The sequence below is a fragment of the Malania oleifera genome, chromosome 1 (assembly GCF_029873635.1).
Source record: "Malania oleifera isolate guangnan ecotype guangnan chromosome 1, ASM2987363v1, whole genome shotgun sequence".
NCBI classification, from domain to species: Eukaryota; Viridiplantae; Streptophyta; class Magnoliopsida; order Santalales; family Ximeniaceae; genus Malania; species Malania oleifera.
Window position 1 is genome coordinate 1,071,061 of NC_080417.1, and position 13,777 is coordinate 1,084,837.

General features: G+C 35.5%; 1 protein-coding gene across 1 annotated transcript in view; it reads right to left on the reverse strand.

Annotated features, from left to right (window-relative positions):
- The window catches only part of LOC131155206 (exosome complex exonuclease RRP44 homolog A), a 68,020-nt gene extending 54,789 nt beyond the window's left edge, over positions 1–13,231 (reverse strand). Inside the window, exons 1-10 of the mRNA XM_058108175.1 lie at positions 12,963–13,231; positions 12,741–12,878; positions 12,464–12,621; positions 11,778–11,833; positions 10,392–10,514; positions 10,149–10,279; positions 9,751–9,991; positions 6,503–6,659; positions 1,252–1,492; positions 810–966 (exon numbers count right to left, since the gene is read on the reverse strand). Of these exons, the coding sequence (XP_057964158.1) occupies positions 810–966; positions 1,252–1,492; positions 6,503–6,659; positions 9,751–9,991; positions 10,149–10,279; positions 10,392–10,514; positions 11,778–11,833; positions 12,464–12,621; positions 12,741–12,878; positions 12,963–13,016 (1,456 nt within the window). The 5' untranslated portion in view covers positions 13,017–13,231. The remainder of the gene's footprint in view (positions 1–809; positions 967–1,251; positions 1,493–6,502; positions 6,660–9,750; positions 9,992–10,148; positions 10,280–10,391; positions 10,515–11,777; positions 11,834–12,463; positions 12,622–12,740; positions 12,879–12,962) is intronic.
- Positions 13,232–13,777: the final 546 nt, after the last annotated feature.

The following is a 13,777-nucleotide window of genomic DNA, read 5'->3' on the forward strand; positions in this document are numbered from 1 at the left end:
GAAATCAGAAGCATAATTGTTTATATTTCTCAATATCCTTTCATCCTGCAGAAATCCTTGCATCTTGACTAAGATTCAATATGCTCTCTAGCCTTTCAGTTGTTTCAAACCCACCCCCCCTCCCACGCCCAATGTCCTCAGTATTTCAATGTCCTCCCTCCACGGTCAATTTAATTTAATAGAATACATAAATACCACATTTGTTCTCAATTTGTGATATTAAATAACTTAATCTTTTTTTGTTGTCATTGATGTTCAATTATGAAAATCACAATACAAATTTTACATGGTATCCTAAAATCATGAGTTTATTCTTTCACTAAATAGTTAATTTATTTTGCAAACTGAAAAATGAAGGCAAATATGGAGAAAAAATTCAGTCTACCTCATTAGGACAAATTTGTCATCTTACATGTTTTATGGTGGAAATAAAGATCAAGGGGGGCATTGAAACAAATTAAGAAGTTCACAAAGGAAAGCTGAACAGGGAGAGAACAAGGTGATAATCCATTGGGCCACAAGCCCATGCTCGTTTGCATTTAGTTTGATGCCTATAAACTAACTGCATAATCATACAATTCCGCAAAAAATATATAAATAAATATATGTTAAAGCTTGATATACATTGTTGAACTTGAACCACAACCTAACAGCTTAAGCTTTTAGGCAAAGTGGTAATCTAACAACAGCTTAAGCTTTTAGGTAAAGTGATAATCTAACAATATATATATACAGTAAAAATACATAGGAGTGGCAAAAGAAGAAGAAGAGACAGAATAGTAAAATAAATAATCCTATGGGTTGCATACCGGGAGGATCCACACTAAAAACATGCAAATGTCGCAAATCTTGCCTAATGGGACTTGCCAGATCTTCAGAAGACACAGACCATGGCAATGGAGGCAAGCATGCCAATACTTGAGAAGAAAATGGTCTAGAGTTTATATCATTCTCTATCAAAACCACCTGCAAGGTCAAAAGTTAACTGCTCGTTTTATTGATGCATCCATCATCGTACTAAATTAGGACTAATCAAAAACATACTCCATGTCAGATAATAAGGTAAATCATTTTAAATTTAGATTGTTAAGACTCTAGAGGAAACAAACACAATATGGTTCAGAAAAATACTAAAATAGAAACATTTCCAGAAAATTGTTTTGAAAAGTTTTCTATTCTACCAGTCAAATAATTAAAAATAATAGTATATAATTAAAAAAATTGTGAACCCATTTCTGATTCTCTACATACCTCACTTTCAGTTTCTCTATCACCTATTTGTCCTACGGTTCGCACATAATGGCCTGAAGGATAGCGAGATTGACAATCCCAAGAATCAACAGCCACAATAATTCTCTTGTCCAGAAGATTCCCAAGCTGTCGAGTTTGTATCCGAATCTTAGGAATTCTGCGATCTTTGGAGACAAATAAAGCATGTGCAACACCACCATTACCTGCAGGCAAAGGCATTGGCTCCAAAGACCCACAATAACTGCACAGAGTTATACAGAGTTATGAATGACTGACTCCATGGTTATAAAAATGTCAACCAATACCAACTATCAAAAAAATAAAATAAAATAATAAGCATGTATTATATCCACCTAAAAAAATAACCATGCTGTGACAAAACAAGCTTTGAAATAACCAATGTTGTATTATGATACACAATAGGTACACACGACTCTTTCATTCTTGCCAAATGCATTGCACTACATAGAGATGGTGAGAACACAAGCATTCTTATCATCAAGAAGGTTGAGGTGGTGACAGAGACCATGATTACAAAAGATTTTAAGCCATCTTAAATGATTTTCAACACCTTGTGCTAAACCAGGATAGCCCATTTATCTCCAGTCTATAATGGAACCATTTCTTATTGTGTCCTTTTTTTCTAGTACACAAGTGGGGCTGCCATCTGATACACATGAAAGAAGTCTTAGTTGTCAAGTGTGCATATTTGAGTCTTGACTCCTGAGATCAGCCACTTCATGGAGAAAAAAAATTACTATAAAAAAAATATTAATAGAGAAAAAGAAGAAAAACAATCAAAATGAGAACAAAAAGTCCTCATTCCTCACTAAGAAGCCAAAAAATAAAAGGGGAAAAAAAAAAACCAAAACCTAATAGAAACTAAGTGAAACAACCCCCTTTTAACCCCTTCCTATCACAACTAATCAAACACTTCAAATTAGCTAATTCACATAAATTTTTTTTTTTGCCTCATGCTTACCACCATCCACCCAAACTTCATTTCTTCCATGATTAATCGAACACTTCATAGCTGGTTCACATTAACCTTCTTTTTTTCTTCTTTTGCTTCATTCTTACCACCATCCACCGAACTTCATTTCTTCCATGATCAAACAACCATACTCCCATCCTAGGTAGCACCGATACAGACACGAGACGCAGATATGACACAAAGCTGACATGATGACATGACAATTCTGAGAAAATGCGGATACAACATGGCAGGGATAAGTTAATTAATTGATATTAAAATATAAGAAAATGAGGATACAGCATGGCAGGGATAAGTTAATTAATTGTATCCTCATTTTCTCGAAATTGTCATGTTATCATGTCATCTTTGTGTCATATCTGTGTCTTGTGTCTGTATCGGTTGCGGTAATTTTGATTTAGAATGCAATATAGGTACCATTCATGCAAAACTATCAATGACACATTTTACAAATTAAACTTATACAATCATCACCTACATTCATGTTATAGAATAATGGTCCAACAACAAAAAAAAAAAAAAAAAACAACCCAAGGGCATGATTGATGGTGGACAATGAGCATCACTCATCAAGAAAATTAAAAATATATATTAACAGTTGTCGCAAACCGTCGATGGCTTTAGAGTGGAGGGAATTATGGGGGCTAGGAGGTCCATTGGGACTGGTGCTCTACAGGGCTGGTCAGTGGCGCTAGGACCCAAAGTCAAACCACTCAAATGTCAAAGAACCTCTTGACACTCGGTCTCTCAACCTCTCCTGAATTTTTTTTTTTTTTTATGGGGAGTGGAGGTGGGGTAGTTCTGTAACATAGGGCAACAAAACGCAGCATTTCAAGGCAAGAAGTGTTCCGAAGATGTCCTTGCCATGTCAGGAAGTGTCTCATCCATATCTAAAAAATTAAAAATAATTGATGAATACATTTCCGACAAGTGTTGGATATGTGTTGGGTAGGTGTTGAATTGCTGGACACGACACTTCAGGCTTCCAGAAGTGTTGGTGTTTCTTAGCTCCTATCTTATCCATCAATTGCTGAGAGTCAATATCCATTTCAGTTTTCACTTTCTTTACAGGAGAAACAGCGCAAGCAATATCTCTTTTATGATTATTTACTTCTTGTTCTTTATCCATCTCATCATCTTCCACAATAGGAATACCTTCTAAACTTTATAAGGAAGCTGGAGACACATGGGAAATATCACCCATTAAATCCAAGGAATCTAAAGTGTACTCACTACCCATACTGCGTGAAGTTAATCCAATAACCACCATCACACACAAAACCACTCACAATTACTTCCACAATAGGAATACCTTCTAAACTTTCTAAGGAAGCTGGAGACACATGGGAAATATCACCCATTAAATCCAAGGAATCTAAAGTGTACTCACTACCCATACTGCGTGAAGTTAATCCAATAACCACCATCACACACAAAACCACTCACAATTACTTCATCATCAAACACATCAACTGATTTCTTTTTAACCTTTAACCAACCTCCCTAGCTGACCTTTTCACCTAAATCATCCTTCATAACCGTCGAGCTCTCAACAGTAGCAGAATGATCATATTCCTCTTTAAAGGTTTTGTTGTCCACATGTCAGAATTGACACGTGTCTCCTCAAGCACTTTTTACATCTCAGCACCCGCCTAAGATGCAGCCTGCAGATTAAATTTCAGCCTGAACAGATTTCTTCAGCACCAGAAGTTAATGTTGAACATTAATGTGTGAACATGATCACTCTCCGACCAACAGATACAGCACTAGGTGATGACTTTCTCATATAAAACTCATTTATGGTAATTTGTTATTTCACACCACTTTTTTTTCAACATCTTGCATCTCTAATTCCCAATAACTTGTACGGTAAAACATACGTGCACAATCAACATAATAGCCATTTTATCAAATTCTTTCACTAACTAGTATATGATCACCCAAGAGCTGACAAGTACGTCTCCATTTCATCCATCTTACTCTAATTCAGTAACCAATGCCATCCTTAATCTCCTATTTGTCTTGTAAATAATCTTCCCAAGATAGTGAAATTGTCACTTTTGGAAATCTCTTGGCTATTTGAGCTTCCTTGTACCCTCATTAAAACTAAATTCCCACTTTCTTTTCTCAATCCACTAGACTACTAGTCTAATATCTTTGAATTGTCCATCAATTGCCGAATCTTTGAACTAACCCCAACTCTAGCTTCACAAATAAACTATACATCCTCAAAAAAAACCAAAACTATGGGGCATCCCCTTCTAAAAATGGCTAGCATGCTCATCCATGATTAATGCAAAACAACAAGAGCTCAAAGCTAAATATCTTATCTTCAAGAATAAATAAATAAAAGGCATCATCATTCTTAACAATAACAAAGTATGATCTCATTTTAATGATGACAGCATATTGTGATGCACTCAAGATTAGGATAGAAAAAGAAATTTATTCAATAGAGAAGAAGAATATACGAAGAGGAGGGCAAGAAATCGTCAAAGTAAGAAAATAAAAAAGTACGATCAAAACAATAGAGCCTTCTGTTCCCACTGGGCATCCTCAAAACATAAACCCCTCAAATAGCCTACAATAAAAGCTCAAAGATATGGCAAGTACCAAGTCCTGTCCCAAATCAAATTTGAAGACGGCTTCTTTCCATTAAAAATCCTCGCATTTCACTCCTATCAGAACCCCCACATAACTGCAAGGGCGCACACTTCCACAAAGTTACAGCACCCTTCCTCTTCCAAGTCTTCCCAAACCCAATAAAGAAATACTCAAAAACTCATACACCATCTTCAGAGACACCCAATTCCCTCCAAATAAACCAATCTATTCCACAAGCCTCAAGAAAATAGACAATGCAGAAATAGATTAGGTACAATCAATGAAAAGTTAAAACCGAAGAAAAACACAGCTATAAATAATGCCTTAAAGGGCCTCCTACTCTCAAACAGATTGTTGCAAATAAGCTTTGATCTTGAAAGGGACCCATGATTTGTATATACACTGCAGGAAAAATGATGCATTAGACGTAAGATGGCAAAAATGAGGAGTAATACTATTTTCCATGGACCTGTGACTATCACAGGTGCACGACCATTATGGGCCCATGCGGCATGAAGAGAATAGATTTAGGCAGAATACCATCACCCATTCTTACTACGAAACTGAAAAAAACTTCAGCAACAGAAGAAAAGGGGTAAGTGAGAAAGAAACAGATGTAGAAATAGAAACAATTTCTGAAATGAAAAAGACTAAAGGTGGCAGGGGGGCCCATGCTGCTTCATCCACTCTCCTCCTGCATTGTGGGCCCATGATGTCATGGTCACATGACACTCGACAATTTCTCAAAAGGAAAAAAAACATTTAAAATAAAAATTACCCAAGGAGTGCAAACCTACTCCCTAGCATCCTCATATTAGAAACCTGACAGCCCTCTTAACACATACGGCAAAGAGGCAAGCTCCTCCAAATCACTCACTTAAACCTTTTCTAAAATAAAAATCCCAAGAAATTCAAGAACCATCATGAATCAAAAAAGAAGAAATACTAGTTAAATTGACAAAAGACAATAGAGGAAAAGTATTTAGCAGTGCTGAACCCCCACGCAAACATCCTCCCAAAAATGAATACAGGAATAATATCCTCCCATGCAAGGGAGCTAGGTGTTAATTTGTGGGTGATTGGGCAGTACCGTAGTAGCGTACTGACTGTGAAGTGCAGAGAACAGTCCAAAACGCTACCAATGGAATTGATGTGTTACTTAATTCATAGTGTATTTTAATTGAAAATGCATCCTTCAATATGTATTTATAACCACCATGTCAAAAAGTAGGGAACACATGTTGAGTGAAGCAAAAAATAACTAATAAAGGGTGTCCCTAGGCGATAAGGCTCCCTGCTTTGTGAGGGTAGGGGGAGGGTCGTCATTGTGTACGCAGCCTTACCCTTACTTTTATGTGGAGAGGCTGTTTCCTTGGACTCAAACCATTGACTAACTGGTCACAAAGGAGCAACCTTAGCATTGATCCAAGGCACGCCCTCCAAAACAATAACTTATGATTTTTTTAAAATAAGAAACGAGATATATTGAAAGGACTCCAAGGGTGAGTAACCTAAGCATAGAGCTGAGAAAAAAAACAATGCACAGGCACAGATATTTTACAGAAAAATCATCCACAAGGCCTAACAATAACTAATGAGTTAACTAGTCTTGTGAATAAAAACAAAAAGATTCCAAGTTAAAAACCAACTCACGAGTGCCAGTTCCGCTTTATAACACCAACCACACGACCAGATGGACGACATGAGACAGGATTTGTCTCTCTAGAGCCCCCTTGCACTAGATTTGTATTTCTAGGTGCATCATCAGCACTGCTTGGAGCTAAATGAACATCCTCTTCCTCCTCATCCTCTGCAAAGGAGTAAAAACCTAATTAAATTTTTTGGTTTTTTGATAAACAAAGAAATTTTATTACAGAGGGCAGAAATGCAGAATATACAAGAAGAATAAAACGAAAAAGAAAAAAGGGAGAATAAAATCCTCTCTTTACATCAAAAGTAAATAATTACAAGTTTCACATTCTAGCCCCAAAACCAAAATCAATGCAAGAGAGCCAACCAGTCCCGCTCATGTCTTCCAAAGAGACGTGGTGAAAAAACCCTTTTTCTAACACCCACAATGATGAAAAGTCACTCTACTCCAAAGCAAGTTATTAAACACAGCCACTCCTTTGATATTCTAGCATTCCTTTCCGTCCAAACACCAAATTATAGCCATAATAGAGCATCGCCATAAGGCTTTCCTACCATTTCCTTTACCAATGCCTCGAAACATGATGGAGCAGAACGCCTTCAATGTGGACTGACACACCCACAACCAAATATACCAAATCAATTATTCCAAATCATAGTTTTAAATCGCGGTAGCGGGTAGCGTAGCGTAACGAGTGTAACGGGAAGCAAGAGTAGCAGATGATACATAACGGGAAGCGGGTGTAACAGCCGTGGATTTTTTTGAAGCATGCACAACCTTGTGCATATTAGCGTACTCGCATGTTTTAAGCTTTTAGCCCTTCTTAGAAAGAGTTTTAGTGTATTTTGGATCCTTCAGTTTGCGTAACTAAGTTATTTGATAAGGGCAACAAGTTTACATTTGTTTTAAACCACCATTGATAGAAAAATTATGTGTGTGCAAGTATTTATACTTCTCATTGTTCTTATTTGTGATAAATTCTTATGTGTGCTAAATTAATTAATAAAACAAAATACATTATACACTCCAGTAATCTATTAGTCACATAAGACATACGAATAATACAAATATAAAATAGCTAGAAAAGAAAGAAGGTTGAAGTTGAAAAATATAGAACATAAATATCACATTACTAATATTAACAAAATAAAGTATTTTCATAACAAGTTAGTATTTTCAAATTGTTAATTAATGCATCTATTGTGAGTATTTAAAGAAATAATAAATTTTGTATCATTGTCATCCTCATTATAATCTTTTCCCCCTCTTGCCACTAGGTATATTGAGAATGATATATGAAAGAGAGGGAAAAAATGAGAAGAAAAAGCAAAAAATAAAATATTTTTTTGGTGTAACAGTCCTGTAGTGGTTACATAACGGCCGTAGTGGCCTTTACATAATGGTCGCAGTCCGTAACAGCCGCTACAACCATGATTTTTCTTCCCACCGATTTCACGGTGTGTGATGATATCGCACAAGGCTCTCTACTCAAGCAAAGGACACAGATATCCAAAGACTGTGAGGGCAATGAAGAAACAAATGCGCACAAGGCTCTCCACTCCTCAAGCAAAGGCCACAAATATCCAGAGACAAAACTTTATTGGGTCTTCTCTTCTGAAGCAAGTCATTGGTATTAATTCATTCAAGTGCCACAGACCAAATGAAATCTTTTATTTTTGAGGGCGCTTTGGCCTTCCACAGTGAGGTAATGAGTCAAATAAGAGAAAAAGGATTTACAAGAGAATTCACCAGAAATGTCTAAGCTCCAAACCCTTTTGTCACTCCCCAAATGACTATGAAAAAATCAAGCAGCCTAGTCAAGAGGGCCAGCTCATTAATCTCTCTCATTAAGATTTCTCCCAAATTGAAAATTCCAAGAATGTCTTTCTCCTTGCGGAAGAAAAAAAGTGGAAATAGGAGTATCATGGAGATTTGATAAATCAAAAAGACAAGGGAATTTAGTAGACAAAGGCATATCCCCCAACCAATGGTCTGAATTGGTATGAAAATTATGAAACATTCAACATTTTTGTTTTGGAATACTAAGTCTAGCCATCTGAAGCATTAATGCAATATTTTCCATGAAATATTTATATTATTAAAAGTGGAGCATCATCGCATTTAAATTTTATTTTCAGTCTTTATTAATCTCTTTCACGGAGGAAAATATCTTCTGATTTAGAAACACATCAACATTCTTTATTAAATATATCAGTGTCGTTACACATTTCAACCATATAAGTATACTCCTAACATGCATTTTAGAGCATGTGTTATACAGCGATCATGTTCCCATTTGACAAACCGGAACACACCATGTTCAAGGTAACAAAGATTCTGACCCAAAAAAAGTTTGGGTTCAGATCAATGTTTTAAAAGGTGAGGCATTTTGACCCTTACGAGGTAAGGCAAGTTGTAAGCTAAGTGTTGAGGCATGAGTCTTTTGACAGTTTTATTTTTTAGATAAAAATATGAAAATAAATTACAAATATTTTTTAAAAAATAAAATTATTAAGAAAATTACAAAAAAAAAATTAAATCAAATCAAATATATCTTACAAACTACATGTTAGCCATTCAAAAAATACTACCTTGAATTCATTAAGTAAATCATGCCAAGAGATATTACAAAGTTCAAATTATTCTAATGATCTAAGATAAAACTCTCAATTATTTTGGAAAGGTTCAAGAATTTTAGATATCAATTCATGTTAGGACATGCCTTCCATAAAAAGATGTGTTCTTAAAAATTTTTAACCAAATTTCACTAGAGATTTACACACAGAAAATGCAAAAGTCTTAAATAAAAAAGCGTAAACGGTGTGCCTATTGTATAAATGCGTAAAAGTCAATGCATGATACATTGACTTTTTTGGAATTGGGTATTTTTAGACTAAGCATCAAGGTATTTAGGGAATGCCTCATCTTGAGGCAAGCCTCAATTGAACCTTTTAAAACGTTGGCTCATTAACATTTCTCAACCTGATCCACACTTGATAATTGCCAAAACTAAGAATAGTATGTGTCAACCAAGGGCTTAAAACTTGGAAAACCACCTGAGACTCTATTTCCTATATATAATGACTAGTGAAAAGTGTCCATCCAAAAAGTAGAGTTCGCAGCCTCTTATATTTTAGCGTTTTCTCATACGACAAGTTCTATTGCAAATATTTTCATGTCCATGCATACACAAATTTGATCAGTTTTTAGAAATAGAACTTCTAGCTTGTCCAAAAGGCATTAGAAATACCTTCATCTGCTATAGATAAAGACTTTTCCTCGTGCCATTGGTCTTGTGGCAAAAGTTCCACAGCCACAACATCTCCATCAAAAGCTCTGTTCATGTTACCACGTCCATATATAATTATTTCATCTCCAATGCTCTCACTTCCAACATATGCTTCAAAAGGATTATAACGGTTAACACGAAGTTTTCCTTGATGATAAATTCCACAGAGCAAGCCAGATGTAATCTCAGAAATAGGCTTATGCTGAAAGGAACAGAGAAGAAGAAAACCTTGTAAAGCTTCTTTTTTTTCCTCTTTTTTTTCTTTTTTTTTCTATGTGGGAAAATTGATAACCAATCATAATAAAAGTTATGAAAGCAGACTCTAGGAGCAGCGGACATGCACTTTGTACAATCACTACCTCAATATATATGACTTTCCTCTTTGATGGTCTCAAATCTTCAACAGTCTCCATGTCTACATCTTGAGAGACAGGCCTCACAAGAAGATCCAGCAAATCTGGTTTACCCAGGGACTTCACATATGACTCAACTGTAACATAACATCAATTCAATGGTAAGAAATCAGACAAATAAGGACACCTGAATCAAGAAGAAGAATATATATATATATATATATATATATATGCATGCCAAAGCTGTACCTGTCTCTGCAGAAATGCCCTCCTCGGTAGCCTTTCTCTTATTCTCCCTGTCATTAGTTATAAGCAAGACCCTCATTCCACTACCAAGATGACTCTGATACCACTGAGCTGCCACCCGAATCGCTGAATCACAAATTTATAGGACATCAAAAGTTTGAAATTTTTTTAAAATATGGTAGCTTCAAAAAAGATACACGCCCACTCCCACTGAGGCTGAGTTTTTCATCATAAGAAGTGGGATTTTCTCTTATTTCTGAAAACACACACAAAAATTTTCATTTTTAGCGTTCTTCTTAGTAAAATTTTTTATTTTTATATGAAAAAACAACACTTAATTTAATTGATATGTTTTTTTATTGGGGTCAAGAGCAGCTAAATCCTGAAACCTTTGTCTACTTTTGGTTTCTCTACCAAAATTTTTCCCCAATAAAGTCATTGAACATTTTAAATCACACTAATTCTATCCTAACATTGACAGTGTCACTAGATATGCTCTAAATTTTTTTAATGTGATGACATTATATTTTTAATTACGTGGATAAAAGCAGCATGTTTAACATAGCCTCATTTGCATAGCCGCCAGCACATGAGTCACGTGTTGTCATCTTCATAACTCGTAAGAATACTTAATTTACATGCGTTGCTGCAACTGATTTATAAAACAAAGTAGTGGTCTAAATTTAATGGCAAAGATGATGCCATTTGGCTGGGAAGTTAAAGGTTGAAGTCGTACGAGATGACAAAGCTCTAAAATATACTGGTATTAAATGTATGCACCAATGCACAAAACAAGGAAGAGAAACCAAAGAAAACAAACAAAAAGGTTAGTTCCAACTTCCAAGGATCCACCATCATATTCAATGGTGTCGCATTATCAAATTTAACTATTGATTTAGAGATGCTGCTAACCGCAGGAGCAGGATAAAATTAGCATGATTTAAAAAGTTCAATGATTTGGTTAGGTAGATGACAAGGTCAGGATAACAACCAAGTAGTACAAGCTCAGGGGTTTAGAAGTGCTTCTTTTTCAAAGAACAGAACTCATCATTCTATTAGGGTCTTAGAACTATTAACCCTTTTTATGTGCATGTGTGTGTGTGTGTGTGTGTGTGTGTATTTCTAAGTAGTGTGTGTGTGTGCATTTCTAAGTAAATTATACCACAAGCCCCCAAAGCTTTCCCTGAAATTCACTTCGCTCCCAGAATTTTAATTGTGATCGTTTGATCATTGAAGTTCATGCCCACACTATTTCAAGTCCCCTTCACAAACCCCATCAAAGTTGAAAATTGAAACTTTAAGGAGCAAAATGTTGCAAATTAGTGAAACTTCAATTTGTGGGGTAATTTATCTTCTTTCTCTTTTTTTTTATTTTGGCAAAGAACAAACCTCTATCATTCCGATCATTTGGACTTTCTCCATCCATGCCTTTGACATATGTATCCCTACGCAAAGAGAAAAGCATACCACATCAAACAATGCTTAGAATCCAACGATGAAATAAATAAACAGCAGCAAAAGCCAAATCAACAACAGCAGTTAGAAAAGCAGCAGGAGTAGATTTACCAGCAAGAGCAACAACATTATCAATGAGAAATTGAAGAAAGGCACTTAAAAACCATAATTGTCAGGACACCAGCTTTTGTGCACAAATACACAGAGAGCTAATCTATCTATTATTAGTTGTACACAATCTTATAATGGCCGATTTTCCTGCATTTGAAACATCCCACATTTGAAATTTCAAAATATTTGTAAAGATTATTTCCTAATTACGCTAGCCTTGTGATTAACTAGAGCTACAAATGGCAGCTCCAGGAAGAAGAAGAAGAAGAAGAAGAAGAAGAAGAAGGTTTAATACCAAAAATGCTATTTCATCCGAATAAACCTTTTGAATTCGCCTTAATCAATAATAGCTACAAATAGTATCCCTCGAAAAAATAAATAAATAAAGATCAGGACTGAAATCGCTTCTTGAACAATTTTTTAAATAACACGAACATTAATTAGCCAAAAAAAGAAATAGGCATTAAGATGAATTGTTTCGTTAAATGGAAATTTAATGAAGAACATACTTGTGGTGCTCATTCGAGAAAACGAAGAATTTCCGAAGAGAATTGTTGCAGAGGGCTCTGACTCTGTCGTAAATGGCTCTGTTCTTATTCTTGACCTCTTCCAACACCACGGATAGAACAACGACGTCGTCAATTGCCGGATTTTCGAGCAAATCAATCTAGAGAGGGGCCATGCGAATAATCAAAACTCAAGCGACTAGCGAGCGACTCGCGACAGAGCAGGAGAGACAAGTTGACAACAAACAAGATAATAAAGAAGAGAGAAGAAGCTAGTAACCTGGTTGAGAACAACATTAGTGTCGACAATGAGAAGAGGGGATCCATTCGGACTGAGGCGAGCAGAGGAAGAGTCGCAGACTTTGCAAATGGAAGACCCGCAGTAGATGTCGTCCCTGAGATAGTGCTCCCTAACAACCTGCAAAACGATGAACTTAGGACATAAGGATTAGGGTAAGGACGAGGAGGAGGAGGAGGGAAGAAGAAGAGCGTGAAGATCGACCTTTAGTACTTTACCGTGCCTCGTTTTCTTAACGAAGGATTTACTCTGCAACATTTTGGTTCCTATTCATGCAGATTCGGCTACCTGCCCTGCAGCTTCTGAGTTCTGAGGAGTGGAGTAATCTATCTATCGCCGTCACCGACGTGACTACGCTGGTAACAGACTTCCACTTTCGCTTTATTCGGCAGTAGACTAAAAAATAAAACCTTGAGCTTGAAGACGACGAGGCGGAGGCGGTAACTACGCAAGGCACCCAAAATCTTTGATCCAAATTTCCAAATGAATCCTTAGAAAATATAATGGAAAGTGAAAAAAAAAAATTTTATTAACGTATAAAATTAAAAATTTATTCATTAATTTAATATATTTTTCGTTTTTTTTTTTTTTTCACTTTCTTTGATAAGTAAATACGAAAAGTTGAAATTTTTTGTATTTTCTTTTTCTTGTCTTAAAATTTTCTAAAGTCTAAGTGAATCATAAGAGGAAAAAATAAAAGAATGAAAGAATAATTACTCAATTTTGTGTGACAAAAATTATCTAAAATAAAAAGGTGGCCCACCGTAAAAAAAAAGTTAATGCTAATATTTTAGTCATCCACTACTAATCTAATTAAACACGAATATGTAACAATCAAAAGATAAAACTCAAAATAATTAATAAATAGTTACTAAATGTAGGGCATTTATTAATATTTACGAAGGTTTAAATGACAATCGTCATTACTTAAGCATAAAAAGGGTATTTGAGAACTAGTGAAACACTTTCATGCAGTAATATTTAGCCTTGACAATATATATTGGTAGCTAATTTGTTTG